The sequence below is a fragment of the Mesoplodon bidens genome, assembly GCF_964165515.1.
Source record: "Mesoplodon bidens genome assembly, chromosome: 3".
In the NCBI taxonomy this organism is placed as follows: Eukaryota; Metazoa; Chordata; class Mammalia; order Artiodactyla; family Ziphiidae; genus Mesoplodon; species Mesoplodon bidens.
Window position 1 is genome coordinate 143996201 of NC_138178.1, and position 22035 is coordinate 144018235.

At 39.7% G+C, this 22035-nt stretch overlaps 1 protein-coding gene across 3 annotated transcripts; it reads right to left on the reverse strand.

The window, feature by feature from the left end:
- Window positions 1–1895: 1895 nt before the first annotated feature.
- Window positions 1896–22030, reverse strand: ATP6V1D (ATPase H+ transporting V1 subunit D). 3 transcript variants are annotated; one of them, XM_081229986.1, is made up of 9 exons: window positions 21897–22030; window positions 10000–10117; window positions 9140–9219; window positions 7673–7740; window positions 6905–6949; window positions 5716–5819; window positions 5199–5265; window positions 3934–4012; window positions 1896–2817 (listed from the first exon to the last, which is right to left on the reverse strand). In XM_081229986.1, exons 2-9 carry the CDS (start codon window positions 10102–10104, stop codon window positions 2676–2678), a joined length of 690 nt encoding a protein of 229 aa, XP_081086112.1. In that variant the 5' UTR covers window positions 10105–10117; window positions 21897–22030; the 3' UTR covers window positions 1896–2675. The 3 variants fall into 3 exon arrangements, with proteins under 3 accessions (XP_081086112.1, XP_081086111.1, XP_081086113.1); XM_081229985.1 differs by lacking the exon at window positions 21897–22030 and adding an exon at window positions 21395–21592; XM_081229987.1 differs by lacking the exon at window positions 21897–22030 and adding an exon at window positions 21266–21359.
- Window positions 22031–22035: the final 5 nt, after the last annotated feature.

Below are 22035 nucleotides of genomic sequence, written 5' to 3' on the forward strand. Positions count from 1 at the left end.
TTTTAAAAGTCACTGAATACTTTCTCTTGCTGTGTTTATATCCTCTGCCATTCAAGGTTTCAACACATCTAAAATGACCCACCCTTGTCTTCAAGTTTTGCCAGAATCAAGTCCATTGGAACCTCTGGGTGAAACACAAATACGTTTTAATTTATTCTTCACAGTGGGGAAGTGCCCCCTACTGGCACAAATGTAGGTTCTGTTTCCTTAATTGTTTGTTTAAACTGTATTAAAGATAGACAACTTACTTAAAGCTGAACTCTGGAACTAGTTTTCTGGGGAAGAAGGTATGTAATACTCACTCAGGCGAATTCCACTACACGCAACCACCGATTTGAGAACACTGAGGATAGGATGAGTTGTTGACAAATATATAACATATTTTCATTCTCCATTCTTCATCCCTCCTTTTTCTATAATACCTACTCTGTATCTCCCGAAGGAGGCCAGTCATGTACCAGAAAGTGTTTGTTACACATACACACACATGCTACCCCAGTCCAGCTTTCTATTCCTATTCCTGATCTACTCCCTTCCCATACAGCTCTAATCACCCCAACCCTACACAACAAATTTTCTGTCCACTCGTCTCTTTTTAACAATATGCTAAACTGTAAAATCTTCTGCACTTTTGTAGGGAGGGTAGCCAAAGCCAGTAAGTACCAGAGGTTTATGGTGCCCCAGGAAAAAATCTAGGGTACTTCTCTGGCTTAGTTCCTTAAGGTGAACATAAATTTATCTAAATGAAAACCCACGAAACCTGGCTCTCTGCATCTACTTTCCAGCTAATTTTTGCCTCCTATAGAGCTGTACATACATACATACCACTTAAGAACCAAGGCTCTGAAATCAAGATACATTTGGCCTGCTTTCCACCTGCAAAATGGAGATGATGGTATTTATAACTCACTAGAGTGTTGGGAGGATTAAATATTAAGCAGTTCATTGTTACCTATTTATTTTCAAGACTTATGAACTCAGTTGGTTTTCCAATCACTATTGAATTTACATTGAATCTGAGATTTTATTGTGAGCAGCAACTGGATTTCCTAAAAATCAGCTCCTCCAGGACAGGCCTTATGTCTTTACCTTTACCCAACGTTTTTAACATAGGGGAGGCAAAAAGGATAGAAGTTTAGGATGTAAAAATTCTGAAGGAAGACTGCCTGGATTTAAATCTGGGATTCACCACTTCAAGCTCCTTGTGCCTCAAAATTTTCTTCTGTGAAATGCAGGATTAAAACAATACGTACCTCTTGGGCTTCCCTGGTGGCGCAGTGGTTGAGAGTCCACCTGCCGATGCAGGGCACACGGATTCGTGCCCCGTTCCGGGAAGATCCCACATGCCGCGGAGCAGCTGGGCCCATGAGCCATGGCCGCGGAGCCTGTGCTCCGCAATGGGAGAGACCACAGCAGTGAGAAGCCCGCGTACCGCAAAAAAAAAAAATACGTACCTCTTAATGGTTGTTGTGATGAGATAATATAGATAAAACACAAATGTCTAATACCACTAAGCTATTTTATAGTAGGTCTTTATTAAATGTATGCAAAATTACTTTAAAATTACCTACTTTAAAATTAGCCTAGGCTGTGATATCAGGTGATTTAAACACAATACGGTTAAGGCTAGTGTCACAATTTCACTAATTAAAAACTGTTCCATGGCCAATCATGTCAAACAATGCCTATAACTGAGTGCAGGAAAGCCTGAGTAATCATCATGGATGGCTCACGCCAGATCAAACTACTAAAAACCTCAGTCACCCGATATGGTCATTCAAATGCCTCAAGTTGTTACTGATTATAAAATAGTACAGTTACCTTATTACTCTCAAATGGCAATTAATTAGTATTTTTTCTTAGAAAAAACGGCAGTAATAATAAGCCCTCTTAACTCATTGGCAATCATATTTATTAGTATCCCAAAATTCAACAATCACTCACTCACCTCAGTAAGTTTATTAGTAAAACACTGAAATATGAAGGGGGGGAAAAGGGAAGCTACCCACTTCATACATGTCTGCGGAGAAAGCTCTTTTTGGATGCCAATCCCATGTGGTGATCTGAGCATAAGAACACAACTTAGCAGTAAATTCATTAAAAAAGGAACAACTCATTTTTAAATCATTTTACTGTATATTACCATAGTCACATTTGAACTGGCAGAACTGTTCCCATGACAGACAAGAGAGACCTGTCATTCAAGGAAGAATAAGGGAAGGTTTTCATAATGTTTGAGGAGAGAAGTCCCACAGTAACTAACACAAGGATGGCTGCAGCAGTCTCAGACAATGGTGTGCAAGTAGGTAGGAACAAAGGGTGTTCCAGCAGTAGCTGGCCTACGTGTGTTGGCCTGAGACCACTGCTGTTTCCTAAGGGGAATTTCTCAATATGTTGGTAAGCAGGTCACTTGCAACAGACATGTAAGTGGAGTAGGGTAACACTTCACAGAATAAATTCTATAAGTTTCTGGGCAGGCTCTACAAATCTCATTGGTGATAAATGGTTGCTGAATTATGATTCTGCCAAGGTAATCCCATAAACGGACATCAGGGAATTTTACAACTGGTGAAATTCTTAGACCAAAAATTAAATAGCCACACATACCAAACCTACACACCGTGAATTAAAATGATGCCAAGTTTGGCCTTCTGAAAGAATCAGAGCAGGAAAGATTATTCAAAGAGAAGATCCTCATCCTTCTCTTCAGCCAGAAGATTAGCAGGTTCCATCACCTCTCCAGCTGCCCTCCGTTGTTCCAAGTCCTTCTCAGACTTTTCCTTGAGAATCTTCTTCTTCTCCTGTATTTTCTTTAACCTATAAAATAAAGGAGGGAATTTTCTGAATGCTGTTTTGGTTACTAAGTAGAATTGATTTCTTCTAGTTTTGTAACAAGGATAATAAACACAAAGTAGAACAAAATTCTACCTTTATTAATTTCAATTTCAGTAACATAACCCATTTAAAAAAAAAGATTTGAGGTAGAATACACACACATTTTAAGCTAATAACTGATTTCAAAAGCTCCTGTCTCAGGGTGAATAAACTTTGATGTCCATTCCCTGATAATGGAACAGGTTTTCAGTATTCAGACATTAAAATTTTGGATCATTCAATCTGGATTACCACAACCCTGCACATCAACTGAAGGACAAACTAAATTTTGCTAATTACGATTATAAATCATACGCAGATGCTACTCAAGGTCCAAGACAGCTATGTTTTCCTGAATATGCCTGCCTTCACCTATCTCCCACTTCTCTGAAACTGACACACTGACCCCTGCACACCACCTATTTAGTATTTATTGTCCCTACTAGCTCTAAATGTTCAGAGCTAATTCCTGTACAGGTATCATTTCTCTCCAAGTACTCTGACTTTCTAATGGTATGATTTATATTATTATGTAATGCCCCCAAGTACTTTATACTTTCTACTGTAACATTTCCAACATGCAATACATATTTGTTGATTGACTGATTAATTCCAGTTTCTTTTTATGTGGGAGACACCCCATCTAAATCATTGTTTCATTTTAAAGAATTATCGAGGCTATTTATAGTTTCTCTGAAGGGCCTAAGTTTTCAGAGATGCCATATTTTAGGTGTGTGCAAAACTTGACACAGATCTGTCTCCACAGCCTTTGGCAATATTATTTCTTGTTTCTTATCAGAATAAAATACAAGTTGTACTAATTCTTTTTTTTTTTTTTTTTTTTTGCCCGCGCCGCACTGCATGTGGGATCTTAGTTCCCCAACCAGGGATCGAACCCATGGCCCCTGCAATGGAAGCGTGGAGTCTTAACCACTGGACAGCCAGGGAAGTCCCAACCTGTGCTAATTCTAAAGCACATAAGCCAACATGTCTCAGCAAATCGAGCTTTTGGAATATGGAAAAACAAAAAATGATCAATAACTGCAAATTCCAACAAACCTATAGAACTCTTCTCTCTCTCTCTCATCCAGCTCTGTGATGATATAAGCAAGGGTACGTTCAATCCGGGGAATGATGACTAGGGTTTAAAAAATATATATATAGTGAGACCTTCAAACCTTTTTTCAAATTGCCAGTGTTCATTTGTATAACAGTAACTTATTTTTTCTAACTGTAAAATAAATGTACATTTAATGCAAAAAACAAAAACACAAAGAAATAAAATGAAGTATAATCCAACCACTCTATAGTTAACTAATTATAAATGTTTTGGAATATGCCCTCATACTGTCTTTTCTATGGACAGGTAACACTGGACCGTGATATATACAACACTGAATATACTGAACTTATATGAATATGTAATATTGAACCACAGATGTTATTTTAAATACAACAGCAGTCCACTGTTAAAAACTGGAGCATTGAGCAGAGAGAATACAGTAAGGTGAATTTTGTGTCAATCATAAGGTTCTACTTTACACAGAATTTGCCTATTCTGCTTCTAGAATGTGAACTCCTTGTGAATTGGAACTGTTACCTTATCCATTTTGTTTTGCTTCCAATTCCACGCAAGAGGCTGGCACAAGCAAGCAGTCAGGAAATGTGTTTTGAGTTTTTAAAAAATGAGATAACTTCCTCTTTAACACTAATAGAGCCCAAGCAAAATAATTTCCTTGCTGCTCAAATTTTGCTCCTTTCTTACTTTAAAATTGAATAAGTGTTTCTTTAATGAAAACTGAGTTTCTTAAGCAAAAAGTACTGTGGCAACATTCAGCAGTCATAGTTTTAAAATAATGAAATGAGAGATGGAAAATAAATGCATCCAATGGGAAAATTTATTTTTAGAAATCAAGGAGAACAGCAAGAGAACAGGACATAAGGCCTCAGAAAGAGATTTAAAGTTTAATACTTCATGTGTTCAAAAACATTTATCACTCAGTCACTGGAAAAAACTTACAAAAACATTAGGGCTCTTGAGAAATAGTTTCACCTTTTATTCATGAATAATCAGAAATGAGTAAAACATTCTGTACTTTTTAACTCATCACCCTCCTCTAACTACCCCCTAAATCATGCACACACTTCTATCAAAGGATTTACTAACAGTTATCTGTATTACTGACTCACTGCCCTTCCCACTGTGGGCAGGGGCAACATCTTATTCACCAGGCGATCAGTGCCTGATTCCTAGTAGGTCCGTGACAAATGTGGAGGCGCGGACAAGAGGATGGACAAAGAGCCTCACAGCGGCTTACACTCACCATGTTCAATGGCATTTACACGCCTGTTGGTTATCTTAATAGCTTCATCCAAAGTAACAAAGGAAGTCTAAAATAAGAGGATAAATTAATAATGTAAGCACAAAGTCTTCCTACTCATGCCCCGTCCACCACTTGCCTTCACTCAGCACTTGTAGAGAACATTTGGAAACCAAGACTACTTCTTTTCAACATATTTAAAGAACAGAAAATTCTTATGAGATTTCCATAGAGTTAACATGATTTCCATTCTATTAGAATCTGTTTACTTCAGACTCACCTGAAGTTATAAAAATGGCAAGAGGAGAAGCATACACTAATGACCTAGATATACATTAACTGGCCACAAAGGGGGGGAAAAAGGCTTTCATGCATAAACCATATTATATTTGCATTTAAATCTATATTGACTATTGCTGTTTTCACCTAGCCAAGAGTGAAACTATACCATTGCACAAACATTTTGTTAGTAGTAAAAAGTAGGGACAAGGGTGCAGAAGCCACCATTTCAGAAACTTACCTGCAGCGAAGCTAGTTCCACCAGTAGTTCCACTGCTTTGGCATAATTCCTCTTCAGTTTAGCCAGCTGTTCGCCACCTCTGGCTAAACCAGTCAGTTCGTAACCTGAAAGAACCAGTCGGACAACATTTGTATTTAGGGTGTAATCTTCCCCATAAACTTCCCAAAAGAAGATAAGTCAGAATAATACCAAACATGGAAAAACAAATTCACTAACCCAAACACTAAGTGCCCATTTCACTCCCCCAAAACTGTAGGACATGTTGCTGAATAGTTTTGCACAAGGATACTATTCTAAATCTAACTATAGGAGAAGTTAGCTTGCTGGATTAACCAATGCACCCCTTCCCTTTGTAGATTATACTGCCTGATGCCCCAGTACGGTTGACACTCTCTGTTAACAGGTGACTCTCTAGAATATTCTACTTCTTTATTCAAGCAGTACTAAATATTTTATGTGAACCAATTTAATATGAGGGCCAAAGAAAGAATATTGTTGTTTCTATGAAAGAAAGTTGATTACTTTGGAAAGACTCAACAAAGATGCATTACTACCTGAAACATGCTGTCAAACTAGGAAAAGGTGAGACAATTACAAAAAAATTGGGCAGGCTGGCTATAAAAGTCTAGGAAGATTCAGCATTCAGATTATATCACAGTGTCTAAGATCTTACTCTACTTTAAAAAGATCCAAACTGGAAATTATAAACAATGCATTATGGGTGTGGTTTATGCAGAAAGACAACATAGAAGTCTAATCGTGGATTCATACTCAAAGAAAGGCCATGGCCTTATATTTTTAAAATTGCAAATGACTCTATAAATTTCTAGGTTGAAATAAAATATTTTAAGCAATGTACAATGTTTTGTGACTCCCTGCAATAACACTTTTTTGATTAACTGATAAACTATTGTCCCGAATGTATCTGATAAGAAGGCTTCTGGACTTCCCTGGCGGTCCAGTGGTTAAGACTCCACACTCCCAATGCAGGGGGCACGGGTGTGATCCCTGGTCGGGGAACTAAGATCCCACATGCTGCCCGGTGACGCCAAAAAAAAAATGAAGGTTTCCAACACTGGAACCACTGAACTCTAAGCAGGTCTATTTATCATCATTTTCCAGAATAAGGTTCATTTAAAGAGGAACTGGAAGAACCCAGAGACACACACATAAAAAGTTTCACACTTACTGTCAGTTCCTTCATGGTAATGTTCAAATACTGGCAAAGTAACACCTGTTAAACCCAGAAACATATATGGATTCACAAACATGTCCTTGAAGTACTGTTTCTTAACCACTGTTTCCTGTGTTTCTTTTTCAGCAAATACTCAAAAGTCAGAGATTGCCTGGAACTGTAACTGGTTTCAGTGAATGAATTTAGGAACCTTCCTTCTTAAGTGTTCATTCCTATTCAAAAGTCAAATTATCCTTAGTAAGGGAACTGGCTGTTACAATGTTTGTTTGTTTGTTTTCTTTCATCTTTGAGGTATACATAATATACAAATAATTGCACATATTTAATGTATACATTTTGATGAGTACAGAAATATGCATACACCCATGATACCATCATCACAATTAAGGTAATAAATATATCCATCACCTCCAAAAGATCTGTGTCCCTTTTCCTGTGTGTATGTTAAGAACACTCAACATGAGATCTACTTTCTTAAGTTTTTAAGTGCACAACACCCTATTAACTGTAACTATACTACTGTACGGCAGGTCTCTAAAATGTATTTATCTTGTATAACTGTAACTTCACATCCACTGAACAATAGCTTTCCCCACCCCCATCCCCTGGAAACCACCAGTAAACAAGTTTTAACATGTAAAGCCAATCAACTTTGTCTAAGGAAAAAAGATTAATTGGGCCATCAAGATCTTGCTGTATAAACGGGTTAATTTTAAAATGTTATCTTTTCTCACCAAGAGTTCCAAAGGGTTGAAAAGTTACCTGCTACATTATCTTTCTTTGCTCTAATCTTCACTTGGGCTTTATTTACATTTTGGATTACTGTGGTGCTGCAGAAAAAGAAAAGGCCTTGATTTAGTTGAGTTTTTAGAGTGAGAAATAAACCAACAGGGACCCAATCAGGTGACTTCAACAGAAGTAAGATGTCACGATTATGCTTTGATGATTGTCTTCTTTCAGAAAAGAACAATCACTGCTACCAGAGGAGGGCCTCAGAGAGCAAAGTATGAACAATACTCAAACATTAGCCATAAGAATACAAAGAATGATTTTAATGTACATGGACTGCTTAAGTTTTCAATCAGACATGTGGTGCATGGATGTGACTTTAGGGATTTTCATTCCACTAATGTAATTTGGAGAAAACGTTCCTTCCTTCTGGGTTTGCTGTTCAAATCTCTAGGTGTGTCTAAGCAGGAGTTCAATTCCTTGACCTTGGAATCTATCTAATTTCCATCTGGCTTTGTCTGACTCCCCACCTGTTACTATTACAATATAAAGTGTCTTCCCCATAACCACCCTAAAACACTTTCACATACCACATACACACTATTTATTCACGCCCTCTCATGGAAAAGTCAATGCAAATTGTTATCCTACCAACACTGGCAAAAATTAAAAGTCTACTACTTCAAAAGGTCTTATGAAAAAAAAAAAGAAAAGAAAAAGGTCTTATGCCCCTCAAGCTGTAAGACTGTCCACAGGTAATGTTCCCAGATAACACAAACTAAGAATGGAGGCATTGTGTTATTGGTAAAGAAGACTAATATCAAAAACCCTGAAAACTTCCACTTCTGCCCCTGAGTAGTCATTTGACTTTAGGAAGGCACTAAACTTAAACTGAGGACAACAATGCTAGCCTGGTCCACCTCACAGGCTTACTTGGAGAATCAAATGACATAACTAAACATAACATATGTAAAGCAATAACTAAGCCATTTTGTACACTTTGTAAAGCACACATTGACATATGCCATAAAGTCCATGCCCTTTAAACAACCAATTCCATTCTCAAAAATTTTCCTAAGGAAATAATTCAATAGAAATTTAAAAATATATACATAAAGATGTTCATGGCACCTTTTCTAATAATCCAAAAATCTGAAAATCAACCCAAAGGCCCACCATTACAGGAAAACGTTAATACATTATCATACATCTAAAGATTATGCAGCTATGTGAAAATAGGGAAAAATGTTCATGATACAATACTAAATGAAAATGGACTGTAAAATATTAAGTATTCTGTGCCTGCAACTATGTAACAGATACACGTGGGTGGTAATAAACACAAAAGTGTTAAGGTGATGGGGTTAAAAGTGTTCTTATTATTACTATATCATTTGTCTTTAATGCTTATGTATTTTTTTAATTAAAAGAGGCTTTTAAATGAAATTATGAATATGATAGCACTTTGTTTTTCAAAACACCCCATTTAAGTGTTCTTACCTGAAGTCCCCTGCTGTGAACTTGGCCTCAGCAAGTGAAAAGGCAGCTTCTCTCATCACTTCACCCATCAACATTTTAGTCTGGAAAAGCAAAAACCAACAGCCAATAAAACCAAGTTTTTTACAGGGAAAAATCATATCATAATCATGTTCTTTTAACAACCATCAGTATTTTACACCAGGTGTACATGTAAATATTGATTTGGTAACAATAAAATAAATATATCCTATTTTGCTTAAACAGTTTTGGTTATGGTTACTAACAATGTTGCAAAACCATGAGTTTTATAATTAAAATACTGGAACAAAGGCACTAAGAAATAGAAAACTGAATCTTTACTAAAGGGCCTACCTTATTCCTGAATGAGTCCATGCTGTTTTGCTCAAATTAATCTTTTAAATTCACTATACTGCTCTCAAAATCCTAATGGCACAGTGATTCTAAAATCTGGAATATTTAATGTTTGAGAATACACAGTAATTTTTTTGAAAGAGAAGAAAAACTGGGACAGGTGGGTAGAAAGTTACCAGACAGGCCAGAGGACAGTTATAATAAATACTGGGGAAAGAGCATTTCGGGCATTAGAAACAGCTAACGCAAAGGTCCTAGAGGAGGATGTTAGAAAAAAAGCTCCAAATGAGATCAGAGTGGGCAGGCAGGGGCCAGAGTAGATCAAGTGGGGTTTGGGGGCAAGAGTAAAGAGTTTGAATCTTATTAAATGTACTTTCTGAAAATTGTTACATTTATAATGGCATTTTTACTTTTGAAAGAAAAACGTTTAATTAAAATGCCAACAGCCGTGCTGGATTTTCCATAGATACTTCTAAAATAAATACAATTCTAAGCAAACTTCACTCTACCTCTATTATCTTCTTAAGGATCTGTCGAAATCGAAGAGTTAAGGCGTCAGATTTTTTCTTTAGGAGGTTTCGACCAGTCTGTGCTCCTTTTAACCGAGCCCTCATGATGGTCTGTGCCCTATGTAAATAAAGTTAAAGACATTTAAAATAAAAATACTTCCCCAATATGGTGTTAAAATTATGCTAATTTCTTAATGTCATGAGAGCAAGAATATATACTATTTGTAACTGACAGGCTTAATTGGTTTCTCAATTCTGTAGATTTCCACCCTCAGTGTTCCATAAATAAGAAGTCTTTTTTATTTAAAACAGAAACAATCCTTTAATAAATAAGAATTAAATAATTTGATAAATAAATAACATTAATAATTTAATAAATAATAATAATTGGTTAATAATTTAATAAATTTTATTATGATTTAATAAATATTTATTAGAACTATTTTATGATGCCAGCATAGTTTAAATAACTACTTGATTTGTGAGTTAAAACAGTATATGTGATTATGTTAAACGAGACTTGTTTTAAAAATAAACAAAAGAGGACTTCCGGGGAAGATGACGGAAGAGTAAGACGCGGAGATCACCTTCCTCCCCACAGATACACCAGAAATACAGCTACACATGGAACAACTCCTACAGAACACCTACTGAATGCTGGCAGAAGACCTCAGACCTCCCAAAAGGCAAGAAACTCCCCACGTACCTGGGTAGGGCAAAAGAAAAATTAATAAACAGAGACGAAAGGATAAGGACAGGACCTGCACCAGTGGGAGGGAGCTGTGAAGGAGGAAAGGTTTCCACACACTAGGAAGCCCCTTCGCGGGCGGAGACTGCGGGTGGCGGAGGGGGAAAGCTTCAGAGCCGCAGAGGAGGGCGCAGCCACAGGGGTGCGGAGGGCAAAGCGGAGAGATTCCCGCACAGAGGATCGGTGCCGACTGGCACTCACCAGCCCAAGAGGCTTGTCTGCACGCCCGCCAGGGCGGGCGGCACTGGAAGCTGAGGCTCGGGCTTCGGGTTTCGGTCGGAGCGCAGGGAGAGGACTGGGGCTGGCGGCGTAAACACAGCCTGAAGGGGCTAATGTGCCACAGCTAGCCAGGAGGGAGTCCGGAAAAAAGTCTGGAGCTGCTGAAGAGGCAAGAGACTTTTTCTTCCCTCTTTGTTTCCTGGTGCGCGAGGAGAGGGGATTAAGAGCGCTGCTTAACGGAGCTCCAGAGACGGGCGCGAGCCACGGCTGAAAGCGCGGACCACAGAGACGGGCGTGGGACGCTGGGGCTGCTGCCGCCGCCGCCAAGAAGCCTGTGTGCGAGCGCAGGTCACTGTCCACACCCCGCTTCCGGGGAGCCTGTGCAGCCCGTCACTGCCGGGTCCCGGGATCCAGGGACGGCTTCCCCGGGAAAGCGCATGGCGCGCCTCAGGCTGGTGCAACGTCATGCCGGCCCGGCGTCTGCCGCCGCAGGCTCGCCCTGCACTCCGTGCCCCTCCCCCCCCACCCCACCCCCGGCTGAGTGAGCCAGAGTCCCCGAAGCGGCTGCTCCTTTAACCCTGTCCTGTCTGAGCGAAGAACAGACGCCCTCCTGCGACCTACACGCAGATGAGACCCGGGAGCTGTGAGAACAAAGAAGAAGAAGGGAAATCTCTCCCAGCAGCCTCAGAAGCAGCGGATTAAAGATCCACAATCAACTTGATGTACCCTGCATCTGTGGAATACGTGAATAGACAATGAATCATCCCAAACTGAGGAGCCGTGTGGATGAAAGGTTCTTGGTGCTGCAGCCAGGAGTCAGTGTTGTGCCTCTGAGGTGGGAGAGCCAACTTCAGGACACTGCTCCACAAGAGACCTCCCAGCTCCACATAATATCAAACGGCAAAAATCTTCCAGAGATCTCCATCTCAACACCAGCACCCAGCTTCACTCAACGACCAGCAAGCTACAGTGCTGGACACCCTATGCCAAACAACTAGCAAGACAGGAACACAACCCCACCCATTAGCAGAGGCTGCCTAAAATCATAAAAAGTCCACAGACACCCCAAAACACACCACCAGACGTGGACCTGCCCAACAGAAAGACAAGATCCAGCCTCATCCACCAGAACACAGGCACTACTCCTCTCCACCAGGAAGCCTACACAACCCAATGAACCAACCTTAGCCACTGGGGGCAGACACCAAAAACAACGGGAACTATGAACCTGCAGCCTGCAAAAAGGAGACCCCAAACACAGTAACATAAGCAAAATGAGATGACAGAAAAACACACAGCAGGAGAAAGAGCAAGATAAAAACCCACCAGACCGAACAAATGAAGAGGAAATAGTCAGTCTACCTGAAAAAGAATTCAGAATAATGATAGTAAAGATGATCCAAAATCTTGGAAATAGAATAGACAAAATGCAAGAAACAGTTAACAAGGACCTAGGAGAACTAAAAGTGAATCAAGCAATGATTAGAAACACAATAAATGAAATTAAAAATACTTTAGATGGGATCAATAGCAGAATAACTGAGGCAGAAGAACAGATAAGTGACATGGAAGAGAAAATAGTGGAAATAACTACTGCAGAGCAGAAGAAAGAAAAAAGAATGAAAAGAACAGAGGACAGTCTCAGAGACCTCTGGGACAACATTAAAGGCACCAACATTCGAATTATAAGGGTTCCAGAAGAAGAAGAGAAAAAAAGGGACTGAGAAAATATGTGAAGAGATTATAGTTGAAAACTTCCCTAATATGGGAAAGGAAATAGTTAATCAAGTCCAGGAGGCACAGAGAGTCCCATACAGGATAAATCCAAGGAGAAATACGCCAAGACACATATTAATCAAACTGTCAAAAATTAAATACAAAGGAAACATATTAAAGGCAGCAAGGGAAAAACAACAAATAACACACAAGGAAATCCCCATAAGGTTAACAGCTGATCTTTCAGCAGAAACTCTGCAAGCCAGAAGGGACTGGCAGGACATATTTAAAGTGATGAAGGAGAAAAACCTGCAAACAAGATTACTCTACCCAGCAAGGATCTCATTCAGATTTGATGGAGAAATTAAAACGTTTATAGACAAGTAGCTGAGAGAGTTCAGCACCACCAAACCAGCTTTACAACAAATGCTAAAGGAACTTCTCTAGGCAAGAAACACAACAGAAGGAAAAGACCTACAATAACAAACCCCAAACAATTAAGAAATGGGAATAGGAATATACATATCGATAATTACCTTAAATGTAAATGGACTAAATGCTCCCACCAAAAGACACAGATTGGCTGACTGGATACAAAAACAAGACCCATATATATGCTATCTACAAGAGACCCACTTCAGACCTAGAGACACATACAGACTGAGAGTAAGGGGATGGAAAAAGATATTCCATGCAAATGGAAACCAAAAGAAAGCTGGAGTAGCAATTCTCATATCAGACAAAATAGACTTTAAAATAAACACTACTAGAAGAGACAAAGAAGGACACTACATAATGATCAAGGGATCGGTCCAAGAAGAAGACATAACAATTGTAAATATTTATGCACCCAACATAGGAGCACCTCAATACATAAAGCAAATACTAATAGCCATAAAAGGGGAAATCGACAGTAACACATTCATAGTAGGGGACTTTAACACCCCACTTTCACCAATGGACAGATCATCCAAAATGAAAATAAATAAGGAAACACAAGCTTTAAATGATACATTAAACAAGATGGACTTAATTGATATTTATAGGACATTCCATCCAAAAACAACAGAATACACATTTTTCTCAAGTGCTCATGGAACGTTCTCCAGGATAGATCATATCTTGGGTCACAAATCAAGCCTTGGTAAATTTAAGAAAATTGAAATTGTATCAAGTATCTTTTCCGACCACAATGCTGTGAGACTAGATATCAATTACAGGAAAAGAGCTGTAAAAAATACAAACACATGGAGGCTAAACAATACACTACTTAATAACAAAGTGGTCACTGAAGAAATCAAAGAGGAAATTAAAAAATACCTAGAAACAAATGACAATGGAGACACCACGACCCAAAACCTATGGGATGCAGCAAAAGCAGTTCTAAGAGGGAAGTTTATAGCAATACAATCCCACCTTAAGAAACAGGAAACATCTCGAATAAACAACCTAACCTTGCACCTAAAGCAATTAGAGAAAGAAGAACAAAAACATCCCAAAGTTAGCAGAAGGAAAGAAATCATAAAGATCAGATCAGAAATAAATGAAAAAGAAATGAAGGAAACGATAGCAAAGATCAATAAAACTAAAAGCTGGTTCTTTGAGAAGATAAACAAAATTGATAAACCATTAGCCAGACTCATCAAGAAAAAAAGGGAGAAGACTCAAATCAATAGAATTAGAAATGAAAAGGAGAAGTAACAACTGACACTGCAGAAGTACAAAAGATCATGAGAGATTACTACAAGCAACTCTATGCCAATAAAATGGACAACCTGGAAGAAATAGACAAATTATTAGAAAGGCACAACCTGCCAAGACAGAATCAGGAAGAAATAGAAAATATGAACAGACCAATCACAAGCACTGAAATTGACACTGTGATAAAAAAATCTTCCAACAAACAAAAGCCCAGGACCAGATGGCTTCACAGGCGAATTCTATCAAACATTTAGAAAAGAGCTATCTTTCTTAAACCTATCCTTCTCAAACTCTTCCAAACTATAGCAGAGGGAGGAACATTCCCAAACTCATTCTACGAGGCCACCATCACCTTGATACCAAAACCAGACAAGGATGTCACAAAGAAAGAAAACTACAGGCCAATATCACTGATGAACATAGATGCAAAAATCCACAACAAAATACTAGCAAACAGAATCCAACAGCACATTAAAAGGATCATACACCATGATCAAGTGGGGTTTATTCCAGGAATGCAAGGATTCTTCAATATATGCAAATCAATCAACGTGATATACCATATTAACAAATTGAAGGAGAAAAACCATATGATCATCTCAATAAATGTAGAAAAAGCTTTCGACAAAATTCAACACCCATTTATGATAAAAACCCTGCAGAAAGTAGGCATAGAGGGAACTTTCCTCAACATAATAAAGGCCATATATGACAAACCCACAGCCAACATCGTCCTCAATGGTGAAAAACTGAAACCATTTCCACTAAGATCAGGAACAAGACAAGGTTGCCCACTCTCACCACTCTTATTCAACATAGTTTTGGAAGTTTTAGCCAGAGCAATCAGAGAAGAAAAGGAAATAAAAGGAATCCAAATCGGAAAAGAAGTAGTAAAGCTGTCACTGTTTGCAGATGACATGATACTATACATAGAGAATCCTAAAGATGCTACCAGAAAACTACTAGAGCTAATCAATGAATTTGGTAAAGTAGCAGGATACAAAATTAATGCACAGAAATCTCTGGCATTCCTGTACACTAATGATGAAAAATCTGAAAATGAAATCAAGAAAACACTCCCATTTACCATTGCAACAAAAAGAATAAAATATCTAGGAATAAACCTACCTAAGGAGACAAAAGACCTGTATGCAGAAAATTATAAGACACTGATGAAAGAAATTAAAGATGATACAAATAGATGTAGAGATATACCATGTTCTTGGATTGGAAGAATCAACGTTGTGAAAATGACTCTACTACCCAAAGCAATCTACAGATTCAATGCAATCCCTATCAAACTACCACTGGCATTTTTCACAGAACTAGAACAAAAAATTTCACAATTTGTATGGAAACACAAAAGACACCGAATAGCCAAAGCAATCTTGAGAATGAAAAACGGAGCTGGAGGAATCAGGCTCCCTGACTTCAGACTATACTACAAAGCTACAGTAATCAAGACAGTATGGTACTGGCACAAAAACAGAAAGATAGATCAATGGAACAGGATAGAGAGCCCAGGGATAAACCCACGCACATATGGTCAACTTATCTTTGATAAAGGAGGCAGGAATGTACAGTGGAGAAAGGCCAGCCTCTTCAATAAGTGGTGCTGGGAAAACTGGACAGGGACATGTAGAAGTATGAGATTAGATCACTCCCTAACACTATACACAAAAATAAGCTCAAAAGGGATTAAAGACCTAAATGTAAGGCCAGAAACTATCAAACTCTTAGAGGAAAACATAGGCAGAACACTCTATGACATAAATCACAGCAAGATCCTTTTTGACCCACCTTCTAGAGAAATGGAAATAAAGACAAAAATAAACACATGGGACCTAATGAAACTTAAAAGCTTTTGCACAGCAAAGGAAACCATAAACAAAACCAAAAGACAACCTTCAGAATGGGAGAAGATATTTGCAAATGAAGCAACTGACAAAGGATTAATCTCCAAAATTTATAAGCAGCTCATGCAGCTCAATAGCAAAAAAACAAACAACCCAATCCAAAAATGGGCAGAAGACCTAAATAGACATTTCTCCACAGAAGATATACAGACTGCCAACAAACACATGAAAGAATGCTCAACATCTTTAATCATTAGAGAAATGCAAATCAAAACTACAATGAGATATCATCTCGCACCAGTCAGAATGGCCATCATCAAAAAATCTAGAAACAATAAATGCTGGAGAGAGTGTGGAAAAAAGGGAACACTCTTGCACTGCTGGTGGGAATGTGAATTGGTACAGCCACTATGGAGAACAGTGTGGAGGTTCCTTAAAAAACTACAAACAGAACTACCATATGACCCAGCAATCCCACTACTGGGCATATACCCTGAGAAAACCATAATTCAAAAAGAGTCATGTACCAAAATGTTCAAAGCAGCCCCATTTACAATAGCCCGGAGATGGAAACAACCTAAGTGTCCATCATCAGATGAATGGATAAAGAAGATGTGGCACATATATACAATGGAATATTACTCAGCCATAAAAAGAAACGAAATTGAGCTATATGCAATGAGGTGGATAGACCTAGAGTCTGTCATACAGGGTGAAGTAAGTCAGAAAGAGAAAGACAAATACCGTATGCTAACACATATATATGGAATTTAAGAAGAAAAAAAAATGTCATGAAGAACCTAGTGGTAAGACAGGAATAAAGACACAGACCTACTAGAGAATGGACTTGAGGATATGGGGAGGGGGAAGGGTAAGCTGTGACAAAGTGAAAGAGAGGCATGGACATATATACACTACCCAACGTAAGGTAGATAGCTAGTGGGAAGCAGCCGCATAGCACAGGGAGATCAGCTCGGTGCTTTGTGACCGCCTGGAGGGGTGGGATAGGGAGGGTGGGAGGGAGACGCAAGAGGGAGGGGATATGGGAACATATGTATATGTATAACTGATTCATTTTGTTATAAAGCAGAAACTAACACACCATTGTTAAGCAATTATACTCCAATAAAGATGTAAAAAAATAAAGAAAAAAGAAAAACAAAAACAAAAAAAACTATATGTTTCCATTAGCGATGCACTAAGAATTAAAAAAAAATCTGTCCAATGACATATATCAAAATTTGAAATGCATTTACCTTCGGGACCAACAATTCTACTTTAAGGGATTTATCTCCCTGATTTACTCCCACATGTACACAAAAACATGTACAAGGTCAAGGATGAGTAGTCCAGCCTTATTTATAATAGCAAAAGGATGCGAACAAGTTAAATGTTCCACAAATCATGGTTCATCATACAACAGAATGATATGAAGCCATTAAAAAAAAGAGGAAGGTAGATCTGCATGTGCTCCTCATATTACATTGTCTCAGTTATGCACAGTAAGGGATGAATGTGCTTATATAGATAAAGAGAAGAGGAGTTCTAGAGAGGTTCACAGAAAGTGGCAACAGTTTGCTTTGGAAAATGAGGTTGAGTGAAAAAAATGGATTTACTTTTTACTACTATATTCTGTTTTACCTTCTGTATTTCATACCACAATCATTTATCACTTTTTCCATTAAAAGTGTGGCACTGAAGTGTTTTGATATCATCAATTAAGACTCTACTACCAATCACTTTACTAATTGGTAAATGACTCCAGGTAACAAATGACACATATAAGTAAACACTTCTGAGAAGTGACAAGCCACTTAAATCTCCTTACCTCCCTATTTCAATCTTTTCCCATCAGAAACCCCAAAACCAAAGTCAAGAAAGCAACAGCAGAAATTGACATTTCCATTCTTGCTACTATATGCCAGATAAAATTTAATAATGAGAAAAAAAGTGGATAAGATTCAATAATCAATTGTATAATATACTTAAAGTGATTTGTTTAAGGGGACATAATTTCATATGACTGGTGTTATTACCAACTGCAAAATAGTTTTTGCTAAACTTCTGACTAAATTCTTAGATTATACTGAATCTTCTACCATAGGCTAAAGGTTACTAAAATAATTCTATAGCTGGAAGGGGCTTTAGACATTATCTTGAAAGACAGGAAAAGGAAGCTCAGAAAAGTGAAACGACTTTCCCACAGTCACTCGGTGACGCACAGCAAGACCGGAAACAGATTTCTGACTCCAGGGATTTAACCAAGGTTCAAACCTAGGTCCTCTGTACCCCAACCATGTGCCATACTGCCTCACCTATAGATTAAGGGGACATAATTCAGGTGAACAGTTCTGTCTTTGAAAAACTAGCTATCAGTGGCTGAATTTGCACTGACTAGCCTCATTGGAGGTCTAACCAAGTGAAGCTGGTTCAGCTTCCAGCCTGAGCAAGAGCTATGCACCCCAATGTGTACATTTAACATACCGTGTTGTTGACACTAACCACCAGACTTTGGGCTCCAAGAGTTGAACCAAATTTAAGTCAAATCCTAGTACTGCAAATGGCAGCAAGTTTACAGTAAAAAGGTGAACTGCTTCATAAAACTGAATTCACCACGCTAATTTTAATTTCCTCCTATATTTAATTTCTTTTCTCATGAAATAGACAAATTTTAATTCTTGAGACTCAAAGAGTGACTTGCCCAAGGGCTTATAGCCAGTATGTAGGAGAACCTGGATGTGACTGACTTCTGTTGACTCCAAATCCTTCATGCCTCTTTTGCTTCCACTCTAAACTTGTTTTGCTCTCTCTGGTGCCTAAGTGGGTGACAGCCCCATTTCACGGGATAACACTGTAAGGTAGTAGTGCCTGAAAGAGAAGTCACTAGTGTATTTTCTAGCCTCGCTCTTTAAACACTTGTTCTTTTACAAGTTACAGAGCTGCCTGGCCCTACAAAAAATGTTTGACCTTCAGCTAGGATGATGACTTTGCTTCCAGCTGAATCAAAAACATCTGACTACATGACAAAGTACCTGCTGATAAGCCTTGGGGAAAATATTTAGAGAAGCAGTTACTTCCTGCACCTGATTTTCCTCTCAATTGGCAAGCTGAGTGCTCTAAAATAGCAAGTTTCACCTTCACAAACCTATCATTCTTGTCTAAGCCCAAAGAGTGTATTTTCACCTCTTAGTCTCAAAGTAAAAACAAAACAAAATGTTAACATTCTGACTACTATCAAAGATAAACACAGCCAGACATTAGTTAAAGCTGTGAAAACAGATATTATTCAGTAACCACTGACAGCAGGGGAAAGAGCTGAGCTCCTTTCTGATTGTGCACAGGTGATTAGGCATTTTAAAATGAGTGAGGAGAGTGATAGTGGACGCCAGTCACAGAAAAATTCCAAAAGGTTGGGCATTGGAAATGCCATCAGGCCAGCTGTGTCTGCTAGCAGGCAATTAAGGAAGGGAGGGCAGGGGCATAGTCTCAGGTGTTGCATAAAACAAAGAGTAAATTCTGGCTGGATGAGTTTTCTCAGGCAGGCATTTTACTAGGGGCTGGAGTCATTCTAGGAACATAGCCTTAGACAACTAGAAGCCATGCTAGAGTCTGGTGTCTCTTAGGGCAGAGGTTTGGATGGAGTCAGTCTTTAAGTGCTGGGAGTTCTACAGTCCTCACTACCCCAGGGTAGTCCTGATCCTTATCTATTTCACAGGCACTGCCTTTCTCCACAACTGACTTACTTGCCACCTAGGACGAACAGCTATTAGAAAGTCAATAGGCGAAGGTAGAAACCAAACAAACAAAAACCCCTTCATTTCATTAAAAGCTGTAGCCACCCAGGTAAGTACAGAAATCTAGGTTTGGGGTTTAAATATAACTCTTATTTTAAAGCATCCTCAGATTCTCTGAGAAAAAGTCAAAATAAAGAAAAACAACAGAACACCCCCAAAGAGATAGGACCACAATCAAAAGATTTAAGTGTCAAAGCCAAAACTGATTTTCTGCTCCTCAGTGAAAAAAAGAGGAAAAGGAAGAGGGGGAGGGGGAGAGGGCAAATAAGAACAATCTTTACCTTCCACACGTTGTTAGGCACATCTGAGAAAACTTAAAATTTTTCTCCTGACAAAGAATTCAAGCCCAAAGAGAAAGGAGGCCACAACTGAACAGATTCCACGGCATGAGTTCATTCAGGTAACATTTTTTGTGGACCTTCTGTGGATTAATAATCAAGACACTTCTCATCCTGGAGAGAGCTCACAGTTCAGTGGTAAATATACATAAACAAATATGCACTTTACAATGTGATGGGTGATATTAACAGAAGTCTGAATGAGATGCAATGGTGACAGACAAAAGGAGTGCCTCGGAAATTCAGGTCTAGCTTCCCACCGCATGTGACATTTCAGGGGACCTTGGAAAATGAGTATGGGTATCCAAGATCAAACCTGACGCCCACTTTAGGGCGATTCGATTCAACCCCCAAATTGGTTTAGAAGCCTGCTTCCCACCGCAGTAGACTTCTCTTCTCAAAGCATTTATCAGGGCCTCCCTGGTGGCGCAGTGGTTGAGAGTCCGCCTGCCGGTGCAGGGGACGCGGGTTCGTGCCCCGGTCTGGGAAGATCCCACGTGCCGCGGAGCGGCTAGGCCCGTGAACCATGGCCGCTGAGCCTGCGCGTCCGGAGCCTGTAGTCCGCAACAGGAGAGGCCAAAACAAAGAGGCTCGCGTACCGCAAAAAAAAAAAAAAAAAGCATTTATCAAACTTCGTCGGCTTGTCTATCCCTCCACTAAACTGTGAGCTCTGTTAGGGCAAGAGTGGCGACGATTCATAGTTATATAAATCCAGTGTCCGCATCAATAAGGGAATATGGAATGAATGGCTCGATTAATGACTAAAGTCAGCGGATCTCTACAAAAGCCAGCAGGCCGGGCGCCTGTTCTCACGGGCTGGACTTGCTCTGTCCAGTCTGGTCCACTCACAGGAATGTGTAAGGGGCCCCTCAGGGAGCCTCGCCCTGGACTCACGAGAAGAGACTGGAGACAGCTCAGGGTCGGCCCAGGAAACAAGGAGCCCCGCTGCTGGTCCAGGGTATGGAGGGACAGCGGTTCGGGCAGGTCTTCCTGAACACCTGTTCGTTCCATTCTTTTACTTACATTCTCGAGGGAAAGATTTCAATTCGGTCTTTGCCCGACATTCTGACGATGACTGTTCGGCCCGCGTCCCTGGCCGGGAAATCGCGGCTGCAACAAGCCCAGCCACTTGAGTCTTGCTCTACCTGAGTCAGCTGGTTGTGTCACGTGACACCCTGGCGTTGTTAAGAGGCAGCCAGGATACGCCTTCACTTCCGCTTCCTGTCGGTAGGGGTTGGGGGTAGGGGTGTGGGGAAGGCGACAGGAAGAAGGCGATGCCCGGATGTTGAAGCGCGCGCACCCCGGAACCGCCCCTCATTTCCGGTTCGTCTTCTAGCCCCCACCCCCACCCCCCGCTCTCCAGCTCCCAGGCGGCTGCGCAGGGCGAGGCGAAAGAATAGGGAAGAGTACACTCCTTCTGTTCCTCCACTTTTCATCTTTGGTCACAACGCCACCTCATGGTTGACTAAAGCTTTCAGAGAGGATTTATTTTTCAGGGGCAAGGAATCAGAGTCCTCCCTCTTACCTGCGCCTTGAAGGTTACTTAGCGAAAGCTAAGGACAGCGAGAAAAAGTACTTTTCAGGTCCTCCTAAGGTCCACATTCTTCTTTGTTCTCGGAGGACCTGAACTCTATGGTCAGTGACGAAGAGGAGCCTCCATCCTG